General features: G+C 38.2%; 5 protein-coding genes across 6 annotated transcripts; 2 read left to right on the top strand and 3 right to left on the bottom strand.

Moving 5' to 3' along the window:
* Window positions 1–377: 377 nt before the first annotated feature.
* On the bottom strand, window positions 378–2,163 carry LOC130992238 (histone chaperone ASF1-like). Its single transcript, XM_057916793.1, has 2 exons — window positions 1,606–2,163; window positions 378–873 (listed from the first exon to the last, which is right to left on the bottom strand). Exons 1-2 carry the CDS (start codon window positions 1,837–1,839, stop codon window positions 691–693), a joined length of 417 nt encoding a protein of 138 aa, XP_057772776.1. The 5' UTR covers window positions 1,840–2,163; the 3' UTR covers window positions 378–690.
* Window positions 2,164–3,660: 1,497 nt separating this feature from the next.
* On the top strand, window positions 3,661–6,082 carry LOC130992237 (uncharacterized). The gene is made up of 3 exons (XM_057916792.1): window positions 3,661–4,428; window positions 4,972–5,198; window positions 5,872–6,082. The coding sequence occupies exons 1-3, from the start codon at window positions 4,205–4,207 to the stop codon at window positions 5,877–5,879; spliced, it is 459 nt and encodes a 152-aa protein (XP_057772775.1). The 5' UTR covers window positions 3,661–4,204; the 3' UTR covers window positions 5,880–6,082.
* A 277-nt stretch (window positions 6,083–6,359) lies between these two features.
* On the bottom strand, window positions 6,360–9,812 carry LOC130992231 (MAR-binding filament-like protein 1-1). 2 transcript variants are annotated; one of them, XM_057916785.1, is made up of 4 exons: window positions 9,455–9,812; window positions 8,762–8,802; window positions 8,522–8,659; window positions 6,360–8,408 (listed from the first exon to the last, which is right to left on the bottom strand). In XM_057916785.1, the coding sequence occupies exons 1-4, from the start codon at window positions 9,678–9,680 to the stop codon at window positions 6,624–6,626; spliced, it is 2,190 nt and encodes a 729-aa protein (XP_057772768.1). In that variant the 5' UTR covers window positions 9,681–9,812; the 3' UTR covers window positions 6,360–6,623. The 2 variants fall into 2 exon arrangements, with proteins under 2 accessions (XP_057772768.1, XP_057772767.1); XM_057916784.1 differs by having other exon boundaries at window positions 8,762–8,805; window positions 9,455–9,810.
* Window positions 9,813–13,907: 4,095 nt separating this feature from the next.
* LOC130992234 (trihelix transcription factor ENAP1-like) lies at window positions 13,908–16,276 on the top strand. Its single transcript, XM_057916786.1, has 2 exons — window positions 13,908–14,324; window positions 14,856–16,276. The coding sequence occupies exon 2, from the start codon at window positions 14,963–14,965 to the stop codon at window positions 16,094–16,096; it is 1,134 nt and encodes a 377-aa protein (XP_057772769.1). The 5' UTR covers window positions 13,908–14,324; window positions 14,856–14,962; the 3' UTR covers window positions 16,097–16,276.
* Window positions 16,277–16,805: 529 nt separating this feature from the next.
* On the bottom strand, window positions 16,806–22,400 carry LOC130992230 (heat shock 70 kDa protein 14-like). Its single transcript, XM_057916783.1, has 10 exons — window positions 22,175–22,400; window positions 20,370–21,600; window positions 19,996–20,220; window positions 19,790–19,885; window positions 18,936–19,145; window positions 18,324–18,518; window positions 18,103–18,249; window positions 17,867–18,016; window positions 17,656–17,786; window positions 16,806–17,429 (listed from the first exon to the last, which is right to left on the bottom strand). The coding sequence occupies exons 2-10, from the start codon at window positions 21,537–21,539 to the stop codon at window positions 17,201–17,203; spliced, it is 2,553 nt and encodes an 850-aa protein (XP_057772766.1). The 5' UTR covers window positions 21,540–21,600; window positions 22,175–22,400; the 3' UTR covers window positions 16,806–17,200.

Below are 22,400 nucleotides of genomic sequence, written 5' to 3'. Positions count from 1 at the left end.
CCAACCGCCAACTAAATTCTAATTTCGGCGAAAATCAAACTTAAGTAAAAATTACAACTAAAATATAAATTTATGTATTTTTTGACTTAATTAAAAGTTCAAGTGAAAATTATAATTTTTTCCAAAGTTTCTAGTTTTTCCAGATATGGTTGCTATTATATATAGAAGTTAGAAAATATTGGTTTAATAGAGAAAATAGTCTTACTACCGATATCAAAGTTTACAATCATTTTGAATTCCTGATGGAAAGTTTATATAACCATTTCAATGGCATGTTAGTTATGATTGGTTCTTTTTTGGAAAATTGAAGAAAATCTACATGAAAATAAAAACTAAAGTAATGAGTGGGTGTTGGAGTTAGGAGCAAGGAGAAGAAATACATCATAAGCTATCATGTATGGTCTCATTAGTATCAAAAAGAAAAAAAAGAGCCTACAAATATTGTTACATGTTGCATGACAGAAAATCTCAGATTTGAATGACAACGAAATATATAAAGCCTCATTACGAGCTCAATCACATAAACAGGGAGGATAGATGCATAGCCTACAACTTTACAGGCCAATGTCTACACTCAGAAATCAAACGGGTCGTCGATCAAAAATAATCTGCACGAAGAAAGGTCATCGGGAGGTCTCGTATACGGTATACCTACTTGTTTCTTCGAGTGCAATACTAGAAGATATCACTTCACTTGTCTTCCTTATCCGGATTCTCTTCCTCGTTCTCCTCCTCTTCCTCTTTCTTCTGTTCTTCATCTTCTTCGTCTTCTTCCGGAGGATCGGCTGGCATTGGTGGGGGTAGTGGAGTTTTCATTGGGCTGAACTGAGGAAATATATCCGGTCTCCTTCCCGGCTTTGGCCTATCCCACTCCTAAAACAATCATGAGAGGATAAACAGGCATTAGAAATTTAGAGGTGAAGGTCCACTACATTAATCGAAGCTATCAAAGAGATCCAGCAACTGTTCATGTGTGTTACTATTACATGAAATCTCAATGGTGATGAACTTGTTGATAAAGGACAGAAAATGGTAGGAACTAGTAAAGCATAAGCTACATTGGTGATGAATAGGAACGGATCTACCTCATCGTCAGCCATGAAAGCGACTCTGATAATATAAACACACTCAAACAGGAAACAAATCCCAATTTTCCTTTCTTAGATAACATCACCACAAAATTGCGTTAGTTTCTCCTGCACCTAAATTCATTCTACAACTGCTATCTAAGTAGTTCGACATAGAAAATGATGGCGGATTTGAGAGTCAGCTGAAACTAGCTCAACTAAGGGGCGAGATGGTAGTCAACATCCCTCCATTTCTTTGTAATTTCCAAATATAATGTTCATAAAGATAAAATATTTGCACAATTCTTCCAAAAATCTCACGTTGCTTCGTATATGAGCTACGCATGAACATACACACATAAACATCAATCTCCTTCCAAACAGAAGGCATACTCCAGAATACCATAAAGAAGACTAATTATTACTTGCTTAACTTTTCTACACTCAATTTCTCAAAAGAAAGAAAACTTCGCAAGCGCAGAAGGTGTTCGACGGAAGACCTGAAATAAAATAAGATAAGAAAAAGAGCGATACTCACGATGGGGAAATCGAGAGGCGAACGGCGGGTCATCTTCTCTTCATCGGGAGCCATACCCACCACAAATGACCGCCGGCGGCCGCTCGTCGACCTCAGGGCGGGAATTCTCCTGAAACAATTCGAAGGCGGCAGCAGGCTTGAAGAAGAGGGTTTAAACGGGGTTGAAGGAGTAGGAAAAAACGGGGGGCTCGCCGGCGTGGAGGCCGGCAGGATGGAGAGGGCGAGGAACGCCATAGAAGGCGGCGCGTACAAGTGCGTGAGGTCGGTTTACCGGGTTATCTCAGTAGCTTCGCCGAGTGGCCACACCATCATATATCTGTTAAACACACCGCCACAATTTGAGAATGTGGTTGCTTCGAGCTATTACGGGTCGGGTCGGCCATTCTGGACCTGGTTGTTCGATTCATACTGGTAAAAAGAAATTTTATATGGGCCGTATTGGGCCGATAAAGAAAATTTTATATGGGCCGTATCTTGGCCTTTTCAATAAACTGGAATCAGTATCGATTTTGTTTTATGATTCCGAGTGGCGTGATGTTGCTCGAAGCTTAAGACTTCCGAGTTCAGTTGAGTTGAGGGAATTGCCTTTTTGATTGGGAAAGATTTCAATACGATGACTAAAGGCAACAAGTCAAAACACAAACACAAATCGAACAAGAATATCTTCGGACCATCAAACATCAAACTAATATTACTCGAGCAATTTTTGCAGGAAAGCAGCTAACAGGATCCAACATCCACTCAAAGGGTGAGTGAAAAAAATGATTGGGGCTCTTGGCCTTTAACCATCTCCACGTGTAGAAAATGATTTCATCCACTGTTCTAGAACTGCCGGGGCTTCCTTCCTTGAACACTTTCGCATTTTTGATTTTTCAAATCTTCCAACAAATGCATTGCCAAATCATGTTGCAAATTGATTTTCCAACCTTGTTCTCCCCTTCTCAACAAATTCGTAGAAATGTTCCAAGATAGATGAATGGGGAACGTGGTTACGTGGCTGAAATTCAATCATTTACATATGACCTTTCAAACTTGGATCGAGAATGCGCACGAAAGTAGAATATGTTTAATGGATTCCAGTAGAGCAGAACAAAGGGGGCATTTGTATCAATCATCGAATAAAGTTTATTTACCTTTAAAAAAAATGATGATTAAAGCCTTGCCCCATCTTAGCTAATCTTTGAGGGGCTCGAGTACAATAAGGGGGTCTTAGAGGGTGTTTGGCTAAGCTTATTTTAAGAGCTTATAAGTTGCCAAAGTGTTTGGATAATTGAGCTTATAAGCTAGAGAGAGAAAATATTTTTTTAGAGAGAGAAAATCGAAGAGAAATGAACTTAAATGATTAATGATGAAAATAATAAATTATAGTTGAAAAATATTTGTAAAATGATTGTTGCATATGAGATTATAAAAAAATAAGTTGGGGTAAAGGAACTTATTTGTTGAGGAGCTTATAAGCTCTTGAAGGTTATTTTTGAAGCTTATAAGCTATTTATGAGCTTATTTTGCCAAACACTTTGAAGAAGCTTATAAGCTCCTAAACAGCTTATAAGCTGTTTTGAGGAGCTTATAAGCTCTGCCAAACACCCTCTAAAATCTAATCTAAAGATTTGCAAGATGAAGGCGTTCTATTCTAAGCTTTGATTATAGCGGCTTTGTTTTCATATTGTTTTTTCTTGTATTCGCATAATTTGATTTTAATTTTAATCAAACACTTTTTGTGAAGCAAAAGTATCATTGTAGACAATCTACCAACATGTGCATAAGTGAGTTCATATGATGTTCAATTTTACTACTCTCTATCACTCATGACCCACCCCACAACACTTTTATCACTTTTGGTCAATTACTCTTTTATTTCAATCACAACACTTTTATCAACTTTCTTAGTCTTCGTGCCGAGCATCAAATGAGAGTTTATTTCGTGGACGAATCCCTAAAAAAAGTTTGTAACATCTTAAAAGTCATGTTAAATCTGAAAGTTGATAAATGAAGTTAACATCTTAAAAGTTTGTAACGCATATATTTGAGATCTCCATACAGCAAAAGCATATACGAAAATTTAATGATAAATTCTGTTACTCTTCTTAAGCAAAAAATCATTGCAATTGGTCTTGGAAACTCATTTTCGTACAAACATTTAACATTTGGAGTCTTGACATATAATCTTTTGATTAAATTCGAATGTCGTTTACCGGAAAAAAAAAATGTAATGATGAGTGTATTAAACAATGATTTCGAATTCATAACCTCTTCAGTCTTCATATTAGACAATTGTTTTCAAATTTTACATTATTTTCGTCGATTGAGTGGAGTGTATTTTGGGATTGATTGTCACAACAAATTAAGACATTTTCTGTAAAACCTTGCAAAAATTCCTCTTTGCAGATTTCAAAAAATAAGTTTCACACTCTGTGCAGCTAATTTCTGGTGCAAAATCCCCAATCCACCATTCCATTTGACCGCAAAAATTCAGTTCAAACCCGACGAAATTGGGGATCTTTTTTATTCTTCCTCATTTTGACTCGATCAATTTGGTGAAGAAATTAATTAAAGTTTCGATATCGCTCAAGAGATTCAGGGCGGAAGCAGTTTAGTCATGTTCTATGGCGCGGCGGCGTGGGATCCGTGGTTAATAGTGGCGCAAATTGTGTGTCTTCAATGCCTGTACTACCTTAGTCTAGGGTTATTCCTCTCGATTCTCGTAGGTCCCCGCGTGTCGAAGATGAGCCTGGTGTATTTCTTCGATTTCGCCACGGTTACTGCTTCCGCAGCTACTGGTTGGTGCGTTATCGCTTCCATTTTTCTCAGCTCTATTGCCGGGTGGGTCGTAGTTTTGCTTCGATTTATGTGATTATAGTTTGAATTTGTTGCTTGATTTCCGCCAATTCGTCTTGTTGATTGTAATGATTTTTTTTTCCCCTTCAAAAATGCTGTTGGTTATTGGTTGTTTGCGAAGTTTTAAAATTTAAGTTGGTGAAGAGAGAGAGGACGAACAATTTGAATATAAAACTTCATTTCATTGTTTATATCTTGTGCTCCTTTTCTCTGATATTTTTTGGGACTGAATGATTATGCTGTAATATTGTAATTGTACATCACATTTAAACCATGATTAAGAAGTTTCATAACAAAAAATAATTGACCTAGAACTGTGGGGGAAATGCAAGATTGATAGATTGCAAATTAATGCTGCATGTGGCACCACTGAATAATAATCTTTAGCAAATTTCATGTAGCTCTATTATTCACTGATTTTCCTCAAACTATGACCTTCATGCTAGATGTGAGAGATTATGGACTCGACTTGAGATTTTCAGAAAAATCTCGTGCTAAGCATTACCGTGTTTTTTTGTGTTGAAACAGAGCTGGAGTTTTGGTCTATTTAGTTGAAAGAGCAAGCAAATGCTTTGATTTTTCTGCTACCCTTTACATCATACATCTTTTCATTTGCTTGTTGTATGGAGGTTGGCCCTCATCAGTTACCTGGTGGGTTGTGAACATTACTGGCTTAGCAGTGATGGCACTGTTAAGTGAATGTTTGTGCATGAAACGCGAATCACGAGACATTCCAGTTGGAAGATACAGATCAAGTAAACTTCTTCTCTTTTGACTGTTTAGTTTTTATTTAGCTGTAATTATATTTTGCCAGATTTCTTTTCGAATTGTCTTTTAGGACCTCCTCTGTTATTCCACTGAATTTTAGTTGTTTGATTGCCTTTTTATTTTTACTAATCAAGTTCCATGCTATATGATTCTGAGCCACACTACTGAAATACAGTTATTGAAGATTTATCTCACATTTACAACTGGTTAAGTAGTTGTATTAAATTTCCAATTTGTTAGCTAAGGTATAGAAGTATTGCAGTTTGTAGAAATATGGTAGTCATCGGACAAATCTTATAGAAACCAACAGCATGTTCAAACACAAAAGATCAATCGAAGTAATAAAAATAACTATATCTATGCATTCCTCAAATAGACATCTGAAACTTTGAATTTGCTTCCATCTTTTCCTTAAGTGTTCCAGTGTATTGCATTAGTTTGATCTGTCCATAGACATTGTATCTATAAGAAATGCTGGTAAATTGCTGTAATCCAATACTCATTTTCCATTTTGTCTAAGCGTGCAAATTCTTTGGGATTCATTTACATTTTGATCAATAGAACCATTTACAGGCTATTGAGATTCAAGGGCACAACGTTTCAACCTATTGCTATGTGATTATGCAATGTTTGATCATATTCTTGCTTCAATCTACACAGATGTCTGATATTCGACGAGACGATAAACTCACCGAGGCGACACTGCTGCCTGCTGCTGTTCATTAGATAAATCATCTCGATCGCAAATTATTGTATGAAAGTGGAGCTTTATGATCTCACAGTCACAAGTCTTGTCCAGATTAAATGTAAATATATTGATTGTGTTTGGATTTTGAGATTTAAAATTGCAAGAGATGTGAGATTTTTGGCAGCACTTGTCAACTTTATGAATTTCCATTGCATCATTTTATTCACGTCAATTCCCTATCCTGATAATTTTGTGTTTTATTACACCAGAGAGAGCTTGTGACAGGGAAAAAACAGAAAGGAAAAAAAAATCATTATTTTAACAAATAATAGGTGATTTTACTCCCTTGTTGCATATAAAAGGTAACTCTCTCTCTCTCTCTCTCTCACACACACACACACACACGCAAACTCAACACTATCTGTTCTTATAGTTATAGGTATCTCTGAGACAGATGGAATACACCAAGAGATAAGTAGGATATGAATGAGCTGTATATTCAGCATTCCTCAAAATTACATTAGGAAGCAGCACTAGCTTCCCTCTTCTTGAGTCTACTCTCTTTACATACAAACAATACAATAAGCATCAACACTATATATCCTTCCATACTTCCTAATATCAAACCATGCATTGCAGCTTGAACACGATGGAACACAACTCTCCAATCACAAATGATGATGAATGTCCAAGCAAGCCTGCAAATCTAGACGTGTATAGTTAACTATGAATCTACTTGCCTCGAGCTCACTTTCTTCCTCCGAGTAACCTTCTTTCTGGAAGCAGCAGCTTTGCTTCCCACTTCAACTTCTTGATCATCATTTACCGGAGTTTTAGATGAGCTGATTTTGCTCTGAGCCGAGTTGCTTCCCACTTCGACTTCTTGACCATTTACCGGATTTTTTGATGCATTGATTTCACTCCTTAGCCGTAGTATCTCTCCCTTAGCAGATGCTAGTTCCTCTTCTAGCTTCTTGCCTCTGTTCTCCAAATTATCCCTTTCATTCCCAAGCCTCACGACCAGGTTTTGGGCGTCTTCCATGTTTTCTCGAGCCTCTTGAGACACCTGCATTTGCTTGTCAAGGGAATTGACGAGCGCATCCTTTTCATCCTCAAGGCTTGAAATCCGAGAATTGGAAAGCTCCAAATCTCTTGAGAGCAGTGATGCTTCTTGTTTCATATCATCAAGTGATTTAGCAGATGCTTTTAGATCCATCTCAAGACTTTTCCGTGCTTCATTCTCTTTGGAAACTTGCTTCTCCAAAGCCTTCAACTCTTTGTTCAATGAAGATACAGCATTTTTTTCTTCTTTCAGATCAAGAGCCGCAGTTTCAGCATTTTCATTGGCAGCCGCGAGTTCTTTCTCTAAGCTGTCGTATCTTTGCACTGCAGAGGCCAGCTCGTTGGAGACCGTTTGAAGCTCGTTCCTTGATTCAGCAAGGAGCTCCCTAGTCAATTTCAACTCTTCGGCTAAAACCTCAGCACCTTGTTTTGCTTCATCAATATCCCTTTGTAGTGAATCTCTAGTTTCACTCAACTCGGTCTGAACTTCGAAGAGCTTCGTCTCAAGCTCCGAAGACAAGTGTCTCGACTCATGTAACTGTTTCTCTAGGCTTGATGCTTCATCCCTCGATATCTCCAGAGTCTCCTGCGCGATTTTGAGTTCCTTTTCAAGATTCTTGACGATATTCTGCTCAAAGTTCAGCCGCTCTGTCATACTCTCTTTATCATTCGTTAAATCAGAAATCAGCACTTTGTTATCGTTCACTTCATCCAAAGCAACCTTCAGTTTGCCCTCGAGTCGTTGAAGAGCCTGTTCTTTTTCACGTAGAAGCTCAACATCCAAAGCTGCCTTATTTTCAGCAGATGACTTGAACTCATCGTATTCCTTCAGAAGGGCATCAAGCTTTTTCCTAGACTCCTCCAACTCAGCATGTGACGAAGATAAATCTGCAGTCAGACCATCTAATGTTGTCTTCTTCAATTCCAACTCCTTTTCCTTTTCCAAAATCTCATCTTTTAGTTTTTGGAGCTCTGAATTTAAACCACTTATCTGATCCTGAGCTTGCTTATAAACAGAGCTCAGTTGTTCCAACTCTCTTTCTTTTTCGACAAGTTTAGAATTAACATTGGCCAGATTCTCTTCCTTCTCCTTGACCTCTGATGAGAGCAAGTTTATCCTCTCCTGCAAGATGGCTAAAGAGTTGAGTTTTTCTCTCAACTGGTCTTGCAGTTCTCTTTTCTCATTGCCAGCTTCACGGAGGCTGTCTTCAAGGCGCTCAGCCTCGTAAATCTTCTCTTCAACCAACTTCTTCTCTTGTTGTAGATCCTTTCCTAGACCTCTTATTGTACCATTTGCAACATCCAACTGATTAAGTAACGACTGCTTCTCCTCATTTGCCTTTGCAAGTGCCTTATTTCGAGCTTCTTTCTCGTTCAATAGCTCAGACTCAAACGTCTTCTTCATGGAAGTGATGGTAGCTTCCTTTCCGTTCAGTTTGACATTAAGCTGTGCACACGGCGTAACAGTTAGTTAACATTTACCAACGAACCCCAAGAAGAAAGGCATTCAAGAAAGGGAACTACATTTCTCTATGATAGAAGAATTTGAGAGATGCTTACAGATTCTATGGTTGCATCTACCGCGGCCTTTTCCTTCTGTAGGGATGCGTACAGGGCAGCAAGGACACCTGACCCCAGAAATCCGAGTGCATTGAGAAGTGAAAGAAACGGGTTTGAAGACGCTTTCTGCTTCCCCGACTACAGAGCACAAGATATATGCACTTTAGCACATAATGAAACTAGAGATACGCAAATCACTACTTAAAATTATTGTATATGATGTTTAGCATAGAAGCAGACCTCTGCTTCTAGTTTCTGATCTAATTTCCTCGACTCCGGATCTTCTGAAACAAATGAAGCATAGTCAATATAACAGCTCATAGAAGTATATATCACTATTTGTTAACCATTCAAGAATCATACTTCAATATGAGAAAATGAAATGGAGTCATAGTCATATTTGTAGAGTTTGGTAAATGAGAACTGCATTAGGTAATGTGATATCTTTAAGCCTCGGATAGTTATCTCGTAAACGCAGACCTTCAAACTGCAGATTTAACGAAGAAAATGACTAACATAATCTAACAAGAAAATGCATATGAAGAAGAGGATAACATGGTGCATCTTGAATATGTGATAACTACATTCGAGAATCAATTTTATCTTCGAATTCTGCTTGAAAATGCAATCATCAAAAAATAATGTTCCTAAAACTAAAACCTTCTTCATCACCTCATCAAGAAATTCATCTCAAATTCTCTCAATATATCTATTTTTCTTACACGACCTCAAATTCATTCCATTTTTTCTTCAACATCTTCCCTTTTTTTTGAGAACCAAGAAAAATGCAATACATTAACAAAAATCCATATCAAACTTGGTGCAACTATAACCTCACAGAATATATGCTGTTACCAAATCAAACAACTGCAATACAAATAAAAAAGAAAAGAAAAATAATCTTCAAATACAAAACAGAGTAAGTAAAGTGACCTGGTGCAGGCAGCCCTTGAGCGGCGTGGGCCCTCGACGTAAGAAGAGGGATTGCAGCGAAACCCATAAAAAGAATCGCTCTCCGGCCGCGCAAGTCTTCATCTTTTCGATTTTGTTGCTGCAAACAAGCTACGGTAGCTCTCTTCCTTCTGCGAGAAAGCGCATTTCTTGGCAAGATTGGGGAAGAGGGCGTGGAGAAGACGGGATAGTGGACTAAAGAAACCATTTGATTCGATCATTCAGTTGTTGTTGATTCTTGAGTGAGGAGCCAACCAGTTTTTCCTCATTTGGTATTTCTGGTTTTTTCAATGGATGTAGTTTAATTTTATTTTATTTGTCCTTTTCTATTTTCCTATCTGTTGGGATTGTTGGGATAGAATTGGGGAATATTTCACTCAAATGTTGCTAAAGGACCTAAATGCCCCTCACACAGATATTTATAATTTTTTAAGTCATCGTCCAATTAATTATAGTACTATTTGCTTAAATTTATCAAGAAATCTCAAACGATGAATTAATATAATTTATGTTTACAAAATTAAGTTATTATTCGATAGTAAACGCCTCTTACTACGAAATTGTTGGACTCAAGTTTATTCTATTGATAATAAAATAAAATAAACTTAATCAATATGAAGATTAGATTATTCATATTAATTTAGTCAATAATATAATTGGCTCTAACATAATTTATATGCACTCATCTTTTCTTAGGTCTTGAGCGTTTTGGTTTGGAGGAGTATGCTTATTATAGTCTACTCCATCATATCATATGATCATTTAATATATATATATATATATATATATAGGGTTAGCTTATATTGAGATTTTAAATATTTTGAGATTTTGAGATAAATGAACATATCAATAAATTCTTTGAACATAACCAATATAACTGATGAACATATGAATCTATTTAATTTATTTAAAAAACATGCCACTTGTAGGGATTGAACCCCAGACCAACGCGCGTTCATAAAAATTAATTGACAAGTTCATCAAAATGTACTTATATGTTCATTTATCTCAAAATCTCAAAATATATATAAATCTCAATTGAACCAATTCCTATATATATATATATATATAGAGGATGTGGTTCTAGAGACAACTACATTATTTGTGAGAACGTGAGAACCATCAAATCTAATACATCCACTATAACAATTAATGCATTCGCTATTAAAATTAGTGTACTCAAAAAAATAAAAATAAAAATTGCTCCCTTCAGGATTCGAACCCAGGATCTGCATTCATCCAACAAGATGATGCATCCACCGTAAATCTTGATGATCGAATGGCTGAAAATGGTTCTCCTGTCTTCTTTTATTTATGGTTCTTTCTTGAACCATTTTCAGCCATTCGATCATCAAGATCTACGGTGGATGCATCATCTTGTTGGATGAATGCAGATCATGGGTTCGAATCCTGAAGGGAGCATTTTTATTTTTATTTTTTTAGTGCATTAATTTTAACAGCGAATGCATTAATTTTTACAGTAGATGCATTAAATTTGATGGTTCTCCCGTTCTCACAAATAATATAGTTCTCTCTAGAACCATATATATATATATATATATATATATATATATATATATAGGGGGCCGCTCCAATGAGACCCCCCTAATTTTAGTGAGATCTAGGGCACGATCTGATGTGTTTATTTTATCAATCCTATGGCTGATATTGTATCTGGAGGGTGATTTTTTTTCACAGGGTTCGAATCCTGGAGGGAGCAGAATATTTTAAATTTTGTTATTCATCAGTATATACTGCATTGTTCATTAATATATACGGCCCTGTTCATCAGTATATATGTCTTATTCATTACGAATTTTTTAAAATTTATTTTTCATCTGTATATACATCTTGTTCATTAGATATACGTTTTGTTCATTAGTATTATATGTCTTATTCATTGTACTCATGTTACACGAAAAATAGGGGGTCTCACTGGAGCGCGCCCCTATATATAGGGTGTGGTTCTAGAGAGAACTACATTATTTATGAGAACGGGAGAACCATCAAATCTAATGCATTCACTGTAAAAATTAATGCATTCGCTGTTAAAATTAATGCATTCAAAAAAATAAAAAAAATTGCTCTCTTCAGGATTCGAACCCAGGATCTGCATTCATCCAACAAGATGATGCATCCACCGTAGATCTTGATGATCGAATGGCTGAAAATGGTTCTCCGTTCTTTTTTTATTTATGGTTCTTTCCTGAACCTCTCCCTATATATATATATATATATATATATATATATGCATACCTTTTTCGATACTAAGAATGCGCATAAGATATGTATTACTCCATCCGTTCATTGATCTTGTCCTGTTTTTCTTTTTGGAGTGTTCCATTAATCTTGTCATGTTTCTATTTTAGGTAATAATTTTACACTACAAACTAATATGGTCTCACACTTTTACTACACTAATTTAACTCTTCTTAGTAATCATGCTCAAAATAAATGGGACAAGTCCAATGGAATTGAGGGAGTAGTAATTAATATCGAGCAATTCATAATGCAATACAACAGTTGAAATAGAAGATCTCGTATCAAGATCATAGTCTTACCTAAATCAAAACACCATCATATATATGAAACTGGTCTTTTAGTAATTTTCAATAATAAAAGGCAATTTTACATATTACCATGTCCTAATATGTCAAGCTTTCTCCATATCACATGCAAAAACAAAGGTAACAACATTTTTGTAAATTTCATTCAAAGAAAAAAATTGGGTTACACATAAACAACAATAATAACAATAATAGAAATAAAGTTATGCTAGCAAGCAAAAAAAAAAAAACAATAAAATCATACTTTTCGATATGTATAGATGTACTCCCTCCATCCCAATATTCAAGTCCCCTTTCCTTTTTGAGTCGTCCCATGTAACAAGTCCCCTTTCCTTTTTGGGTAAATTTTAAGGGCAACTAATTTCTAATTAAACATGAATTCCTTTTAATCCTCCCATCTACCTCACACTATTCGTCTCTCTCTCTCTCTCTCCCTCTACCACCTCCCCCCTTCCCCCTCTCTCTCTCCTCTGCGAATCTCTTCTCCGGCACCTCCACCGCACCTCCCTCCTCCGCCGTCGGCGACACTCACGAATATTCACCGGCCCCGTCGCCCTCTCCATCTCAACACCCAATTTCATCCCCACCCTCTGCTCTCTCTCTCTCTCTCTCTAGCCGAGGGGAAGCGGCGAAGGTGAAGCTCCTGCTGCCTCGCCGGAAATCGAGCACAGCAGCGGCGATTCGCGGAGAGCTAGGGAACGGTGGTGCGGACGTCGAAAATCAAAGCTTGAGGGGCAGATTTAGGGATCTAGGGTTTCACCGAGATCTAAGCCCTAAATCTGCCGAGATCTAAGCCCTTCCCCCTCTGTAAATCGAGATCTAAGCCCTAAATCCACCGAGAACTATCGCGCCACCACCTCCGCCTCCGCCTCTCGCCTCTTCGCCTCCGCCCTCCGGACGCCACCGTTCGAGCCGCCTCCGCCTGCACCGCCTCTGCAACCCTCTATTCCACTTCGTGCTATCTCCGCCCGCCACCGCCTAACCGGAAATTAAGCATCTCCTCTGTTTCTCTCAAAATTTGAAGACTTCTATTTTTTGATTTTTTTTTTGTTTTTTTAATTTCTGGGTCTCTTTGTTTCTGTGGTGGGCTCGCCGGTGTTTCACTGTTCCGGCGTTAAGCGCGGTGGCAGTCGGCCAAGGAGCCGGTGTCTCACTGTTCCGACGTTAAGTGCGGTGGCAGCCGGCCAAGGCCAAGAAGAGAGTGTTTTAATTTTTATTTTTAAAGGCATTTAGTTAAACAAGTTAATCAATGTATAAATAACATTAAATAATACACTAAACATATGGGATCATCTACTTTAACTCACCTAAATACCCGTGCCCAAAAGAAAGGGGACTTGAATATTGGGACGGAGGGAGTAATAAATTTAATATACAGTACATATTCTACACGCTCGTTATTAACAAAATTTGGTAATGACTTTGAAATCTAGTAACAATTCCTTACTCGGATTAGTAACTTTTTTTCTGTCCTTTTTCTAGTGAATTAGATTAGTTATTTGGTTTAGTGTATATTTACTAGATTGTTTGATTTGTGTGAGTAGATTTTATTTGTTTAGTTATTTGATTATTGGTTTATGAATAGATTTAATTGATCTATTATTCATTGATAGGATATATATCTTGTATCTAAAAAAAAGTTGTAGTATGTTAAAATGTGATATTCTAAATTAGTTTTTGGATGCTTGTAAAGTAACCAAATAATAATAATAATAATAATAATAATAATAATAATAATAATAATAATAAAATCACAATTTGACGATATCATATTAAGTCCAACTTTATACCACCATCAATAGTTGACATTAGATAATTCGAGATAATCACAACAAAAGTATTAATTATATCACTACACTGAATATATCATGGAATCTCTTTAGGTTTGAATGTTATAATTAATAATCCAATCTCAAATAGTCAGTAGAACTCTCTCTCTCTCTCTCCGTACGCAAAAGAATTGGGCCCAAGACCGTGAGAAGGTGCCAAGTATAGCGAGCGCATTCCCGGCGCATTCTAGCAACGGCCACTTCACATTACGTCCTCGGCCATTCTACCCCAAAAAGATGCGTCTTTGTCCACTTTCTCTCCCCAACGCAACAAAATCCTTGTCAAATTTCTCAGTTCCCAACAATTCTTATGCGATTTAACTTGGATCTATCGTATTAACAAACCCAGCATTTCTGAATTTCGTCATATTTTTCATTTCTAATTTGTGTTCTGATTGCCGGGCAGAAGCTTGAATCTTGAAAGCACCTCAACTGCACAATTAAAACAATTTTCAGGTAAGATTTATTTTGGGTTCTTGATTTGCTGGTATTTAATTTCGTGGGATCAACAGAGATTTTAATTTTAAGTAGTATTCTTGAAGTTTGGTCTAAGAAATTTGTCTTTGTTCTTGAATATGATTATGTATCCAGTTTCCTTCTCTTGAAACCAATCTTTATATGCCTTGATCGCAGGGGGACTACACTTTTGATTGCACTAGGTGGTTTTAGTACAATTGGAAAAGTTTAATTTTGATGGATTAAAATTTCCCTAATCTGGAAATTTATTTTGGTACTGTGGTTTTAGCAATAACCATATGGATTTTGTGTGTGTGTGTGGAATTTTTTGAGAGGATATCTTGGGCTCTAGCTGGATCATTAATGAATTTTTGTGATGAATGGCAATAATGATCTGACTTCAGTGTGCTTAGGTTTTTTAGGGGAGATAGGATAATTTATTCTAGTGTTGTATGTTTGGAAATAATTATTTGGATTTTGTTTCCTCAAAAAACATATCTGAAATTTATGGGCGTGTGTGTGTTTGTTTAGGTTCTTGTGAGGAAATCTTGAGCTCTTGGCAGGATGGAAGATAGTGTATTTGGTTGGATACTAACATAATCTAAAAGATAAAAGCTGTTAATCTTGGTGTTTTGAGCATGATGGATGATGAGGATGATGTTACTTACCGTTCCGATACTTACACCGCGAATGGCCAAAAGTTCCCGGTCGAAAATGCCAGCTATCCTCGAGATGTTGGCAATTCGTATGGAGAAGATGATGACAATGATGACGACGATGATGAAGAAGATGACGAGAAGGCAATAAACGATGTAGATGACGAAGATGAGGATGATGATGACGATGATGATGGAGGTAATGGTGTTCAAAGGATAAGTAACAATGAGTATGAGTATGGCGATGAAGATGACAACAATGACGACGACAATGGTGATCAGCAGCGCCACCCAAAGAAGAGGAAGCTGAAGAATCTCATCTCAAGTTACGAGTTTGCCCCTCGACTGCCGGCTCCTCCACCTGCTGCTCCGTCAGCTCCGAAACCCTCATACGGGGGGCGTAATCCCCTCACTGATTGGACCGAGCACGAGACGTTGGTCTTACTCGACGCTTGGGGAGATAGGTTTCTCAAACACGGGAGGAAGAGTCTGCGCTCCGAGGAGTGGCAAGAAGTTGCTGAGAAGGTATCACAGGGATCAAAAATCGAAAGAACCGACACTCAGTGTCGAAACCGTCTCGATACATTGAAGAAGAAGTACAAAAAGGAGAAGATGAAGTTTGGCGATTCCGGAAGTGAGTGGGTATATTTCAAGAAGATCGATGCACTGTTATCGTCATCACAAGTGCAGCAAACCGGTCTTTCGTGTGGGATCGACTCGGGAGAGTACGTATTCATGAACCCTAAAGTTTATCTGAATCGCTCGAATGGATTGGATGAGATGAGGGACAGCCCGGGAAACTCAACCGAGGGCGAGGAAGATGAGTCTGAGGGCCTTCCTCCCAAGAAGACGACAAGGAATGGTAAAATCAGAGGCAGTGCGGCTTCCTTCAAGATGTTGGCCGATTCTTTCCATAAATTTAGTGAAATATATGAAAGGATTGAGGATAGTAAGAGGCAGCAGATGGTAGAGCTAGAGAAGATGAGGATGGACTTCCACAGAGATTTGGAGTTGCAGAAGAGAGAGATTCTAGAGAGAGGTCAAGCCGAGATAGCTAAGATCCGACAAGGAGAGGACGAAGAAAACACTGCATCCGCTGAGAATATGAGTGGTTAAAGCCAAGGTACTTGTGTTTGGTAGCCTCTGCTTGATTATTATTTGGAGATGATCGACTAGTTGCAGCTGTTGTATTATAGTCATCTGCGCGAAATAAAACTTAGGTCGTCAAACTAATTATGTAGGTATATCGTGGATCATTATTTTTATGAAGCTGCATTTTCTAGCGTGCTTGCGCCATTCTTCTTCATTGTTATACTTTTCTTTCTCTACTTTGTTGTTATATACTATGAAGAATGCATATCAACGTTGGCTCTATCAATCATCTAAAAGGGGTTATGGATTGCCTGAATTCTGTCGATTTAGGATGCGTTATTTCTGGCGGCTGGATGATTTATCCATTGCCAGTTTTAAAAATCATTTTTCAGTTCAAATCTTTCTTGTAATGTGGCTTCCATCCTTCACGGTGAAAGGGGAAATTCCTTTTTTCGCCTCCCTAATCTAGTGGTGCTTTAGATATATTTGTGTAAAATTGTTGCTTCAAAGTAAGAAATCTGGTAGCTTACTAGTATTTCTGAAGGCGAGAAACTAGTGCTGCAACATTACACATCTCTGACAAGCAACTCTATGATTAGTCATACATAATAAGTCATTTTTTTGGTCTTTCTAAGCATGAGTTTTCCCTGGCAACCAATTCAAACCGACGATTGATGAACCAATAAACAAAAAACTGTAAACGTCTCAGATAAAGAACCATCAACAGAGAGACTGACAGACCAAACGAAAACACAATGTTCCAATATCTTCAAAATACGGCACAATTCGGATGCACCCAAAAGGAAAATACACCAAAGAAATTCGGGAACGTTGGAAAGCTCGAACACACCCTTAAATTAAGGGTGGTTGTCGTTTCCAATGAGCGGAACTGAAATAAACAGAGGATAGACGGTTTGTAGGTTATTTCTTACAAACCCTTACTCAAAAACAGGATTATAAAGAACCACCTATCAATAAAATATCCTTGGTCACCGGCCAAAATATATGGAGAAATGATCGACATCATCAAAAAACATTCGACGGTGATCACAAGTCCCAAATCCAGTTCTGCTAGTCGTACAAAATGGACTCAAGTATGCTGGCAACTTAATATAGATATAACTACCATCACACGTTTTGAGAACCCTCGGGCTTGTCCGTTTCCATGGGCTCTGCAGCGGCTGGTGGCACTTCTTGTCCGCCCCCTGCTTCTGCGCTTTGGCCAGGGCTGGAACCAGCATCATTATCCCCTTGAGGTTGAGACTCACTGCCTTGGGATGGAGATGGAGAGGTTGGCTCGGGAGTGGCTGGTTTTGCTGGCTTTGGCTTTGGCTTCGTCATTATTGGCCGGGAAAACCTGTGAGAAAATAGGATCTTATCAGATACTTCTGAATATTTTTAGTAACACACGGGACTCCCACATCGAGGGAAATTCAAACATCTTGCCGTTCATAGCAGATAATGTACCATGTTTCTTTATCGACATGCACATATGTTGGGCGAGAAAAGGCAAATGCAGTAACGACTGAATTCGAATTGCTAGGAAAGGAAAAGGTGGAGGTCTAAGGAATTTGTACAGTTACCTATCAAGGGCTTCAGCCTTTTTCTTCACGTCAGCAGAAAGTAAAACTGGGTTAGCGTGCTTTGGAAGTGAGTCTTGTTGCTGTTTTTTATCTCTCAACCAAGCTTCAGCTTCCACACATTCATTCAGAACCTGACAGTTGGAAACATGAAATGAAAATTCCGTAATAGTCGATCATGCATGAGCACATATGGAAAAAAAACAAAAAATACCTTTCGCTTCTCCGCCACATCAATGTGATCGAACTTGGGATCAGTCGACATTGCTGCCTCTCTGTAACTATTGATGCAATGAGCCAGTTGGTTGATCACCGTTCCCCTCTCTGTGTGCTCCTTGTAGCGCTCCTCAATAGGATCGCCTTGCTGCAGGGTTTGGAGTACTAATTAACAAACCAGCTGCTGAAGAAGCAAAACAGCAAACGCTGACATAATGAGCTTCGGTTTTTTACCTTCTTGAGCTCCTCCAGCTTGGCAACATATACACCTTTGGTTTCATCTTCACCGTCCTCATATAACCAATCTTCTACCTCCTGGAGTCTGGTAATCAATTGCTCTCTCTCCGGATCCGTTACAAAATCATGATACTTGTCATGAAGCTGCAGAGACAAAAAGCAGTTCAGTTAAATAATTAAGGTGGCTAACAATAACAAGACCAGGACATTCTACACACTTTATTCCTCATATCATAAACATAAGACTCGACGGCATTCTTTTTGTCTTTAGTTTCTTCCATGACACGATCCTGCAAGGCCATCTCAAATTCCTTCTCCACGGCTTTTTGCACATCTGAAGCAGCAAGAGCTCCAAATACAACTTCTGACACAGGCACAGTTTTCTTATTAACCTTCTTCTTTGGAGCCTCCACCTGAAGAGCATAAAACCATAATGAACTCAATACAGTGATATTACCACTAGTCCAAGACACACAAGCATCAAAAGGGAAATACATAGAAAAAGAAACAAACAAGGAACTTGCAAAACACAATTTCCTGCAATATAAAGAACATGTGATACATACATTAACTTAACGCAAATCTAACAGTTCAGAAGCCCGCAAAGAAGTAGATATCAGATTGAAGAGGATTGCATGTAACCCCACCAAGTGAACAGAAAAAGTTAAGTTCGCTTCCTCTATTACCAAGAGAAAGAACCAGAAAAGGACATTCCAAAGTCATTAGGGCACACTTAACAGGGAAAGGGGGGAAAAAAAAAGCAATTTTATATCAACCTATGCGTAAATTATTATGAGAAAGCATTTTCCAACATAAGCATTCAAGTTAACCTTGACATCTGTTTCCATTTGAACGGGCTTATCTTCTGACTCCGGCACTCCATTTTCAGCTACAGGAACTTCTGCTTTAGAATCCTGCATATTTACATCAGCCGCACTTGGTGGCGCAGGGTCAGCAGGAAGCTCATCAGTCTCCATCTTAGCTGGCTCTTTCTCAGACTCTTTAGAAACTGGAACTTCTACTTCCTCTTCCTCAAGCAACTGTTTTTTAAGAGCAACCATCATGTTTTTAGGGAAAGTCAATTTTCACCAAAATATTGTAAATAAGACATAAAACAAACAACACTTCAAACTAGACAAAAAGATAGCTCGGCAATCTCCTGCTAATAAGTTCTAGCACCCAGTAAAAACTTCCTCTATTACCAATAGAATTAACATTTTAGCAATTTGTCATTTTCTTCAGATCTATCTTTTATCCCCATAAGGATCAAGTTATTATCTTATTCGGCCTACAGTTTATTGACCAAACCATCACCATTGAATTAAAAATCGGATATACCAGTTATTTATCTTTTCTACTATCTTATAAAGTGCAGAAAGGACCCACAAAATTCTCAGCGTCATTAAATTATTTCAAGGATGAATGCATTATCTCTAACTCTGGCTATGGAATGTCTTAGTTTTCTGTGTCTGAGCTAGTTATAGTTGATTATGGATAGCGAATAATGCATTGTTGCCTTAGCTGATTGTTATATTGCAGTTATATACATCTCACTTTTAAAAATAGCAAAAAAATTGGCAATAAAAGCATAAAAAATGAAAAGACTTTTAATAAGCTTGATCTTTGAGTAATTCGCTAAAGTAAGCATAAGAAATATAATTCATCAATAGAGCAGAGAGCTTACCGTTGCTGATTCAACAGACACAATACCATGAAGATTAAGACGCACTTTGACTTTCAATTTTGCCTTCTCACCATTTGTGGACTGGAAAGGTCCAATCTGAAGTCAAAGTTGTGCCAAAACAAAAGGACAGCAGATGCTGTGTAAGTGACAACTAGATACAGAGACAGTTTTGCTTAATGAATCAAATCAAATGAGACCAAAGTTACCGTATAATGGCTGATCTTTGCAGGAGCTTGCAACTCACTGACATCAGCATATTGTACATCTAACGTGAAGGTCTCAGACCTATAGAAAGTCAAGGCTTTCATGCTAGGTATTGGGTTACCCTTTGGGAATACCACCGTGCTCTGCACATTATCACCTCCGTTTTGCGTATCCCCAGCAGGAGCTTTCCATGTCAAAGAAATAGGGAAAGGGAAACACTCGTTAACCTGCACACATAAGCAAAAGTATATTTCAGAATTCTTGTCACAGACACTGCTAGTAAACTATTCCAGAGGTTTATTATTTTGAAGTTTTGAACACAACCAATTGCATGAATATAAATGATAATACAGCCAAGATAGGAATGAAAATGCACCTGGAATTCCCGAACTTTAAATGTAGGACTAAGAATAGCACATTGTAAAGCACAGCCTTTGGCAACACATTCGCTTGCGTTCATTGTACGCCTGGGCTCCATCCGAAAGAACTCAGTCAAGATCTTAATCATAGCAGGGACTCGAGAGCCTGATCCCACAACCTCAACTGAATGTATATTCTCAATAGTCAGTCCAGCATCAGCTAGAGCCTTCTCCAGTGGCTTCTTCACACGTTCCAATATAGGAACACTAATTTGCTCAAACTCCTCTCTCTTAATATAGCCTCTTACATCTTTATCATCCATCAAGCATTCAATGTTGAGAGGTGCTTCAGGATTTGCACTGAGAACCTTCTTCAACTTTTCACAACCAGCACGAAGCCTTAGACAAGCCTTCGCATTCTGATAAACATCAATCTTATATTCATCCTTGAATTTTGCAGCAAAATGTTGGAAAAGAGCTTCATCAAAATCTCTTCCACCCAGGGAACGATCAAAAGAGTGAGCCAAAATCTTTAGCTGGCCTTTCTTGAATGCAGCGATACAAACTTGCATACTGGCATGTCCGGCGTCAACAAAAGCAACATTCATTGGTTCGTTCTCTGGTAAATCAGTCTTATAAATCCCATAAGCCAAAGCAGTAGCAGCAGTCTCATGAATAAGACGAAGAGGGTGTAAGCCAGCAATTGTGGCTGCATCAATAACAGCCCTCCTCTGGAGATCAGTGAAATAAACAGGTATTCCAATGCAACAATCTACAACGGCTGCATTCAAGTTCTTTTCTGCAATGCTCTTCAAATTGGAAAACAACATTCCCAATACCTGAGTAGGCGTAAACGCCTTACTTTCTCCCAAATACCGAGCATGTATCAAGGGATAACCATCAGGCCCTTCAGTCACCGAGAAAGGCAATGATTTTAGATCACGCTGCAGCTCCGGATCTGAAAACTGGCGTCCAATTAGCCTCTTTATTTGAGATATTGTATTTTTTGGATTCATCAAACTTGATGCAGCCCCTGCTGTCCCGAGGAACCGCTGTTTGTCTCCAAAGCATACAAGGGCAGGAGTTTCTCGCTTTGATTCATCATTAAGCACTACATCAATACCTCTTTGCCTTGCAACGGCAACAACACAGCTCTCATTTCCAAAATCAAAACCAACCACACTCATGTTTGCTTGGTGATTAAGACTTGCAGCACAGTCACTCTGAAAAAAATAATGAGCTCACAACCTGAAGCACAAATGAAACAAACCATCATTAATATTCAAACAAATTCAGCCACCAGTCATTTAAGACAATCAAATTCCATATTAAAGAGTTTTGCAAACAAACAACAATCGAGAAGTAGTGACCCCGCTGGCACACCTAGGCAACCGTCCAACACAAAAATTTCTATAACAAAGGTTTAAGCAAACTCACAAGCCTAAGTGAATTACTACAGAGAAGCACAGTACAACTTAAGCACACTAGTTACATTCTTAATCGCTTACAAATAGTTACATCAGCGCCATTACATCTCGAACGCGAAATAAACAACAATAATAACCTGCCTTAAGCTTCAACAACTCAGGAAGTCCTCCAATTCCACCCAAACACGGTCTGGTACCGAACAACCAAGACCGAATCCAGTGAAATCAAATAAAGCAGGGATCAAACGCATCGGGAATATAAAATTAAGAACAAAATCAAATAAAATGAGGACTCCAAACCATGCAAAAGCATAAAACAGCGGAAAAAACAACCGATCAGATCTAAAAACGGTGAAAAACGAATATTAGCACCATAAGTTCGAAACGAACAATACCTGAAAACAGATCGAGCGCGCTGCGAGAGCGGGGTTCTGGAACTTTCTCCAAATGCAGTGGGTGGTCGGGGCAGCTGGAAACCTCTTGGTAGAAAAAGTATAGAGAGATAGGGGTTTATAAGAGAGAGAGGAAACGCAACAAGAAAAGGTTATGTGGGGAAATTTTCAGTTCGAATAAAGTATTATTATTGGAGGAAAATAATGAAAAGGGGAAACTGGTCTTATG

Source organism: Salvia miltiorrhiza, chromosome 7, assembly GCF_028751815.1.
Source record: "Salvia miltiorrhiza cultivar Shanhuang (shh) chromosome 7, IMPLAD_Smil_shh, whole genome shotgun sequence".
In the NCBI taxonomy this organism is placed as follows: Eukaryota; Viridiplantae; Streptophyta; class Magnoliopsida; order Lamiales; family Lamiaceae; genus Salvia; species Salvia miltiorrhiza.
The sequence above is the reverse complement of the archived record's forward strand: the minus strand, read 5'-3'. Positions and strand labels throughout refer to the sequence as shown.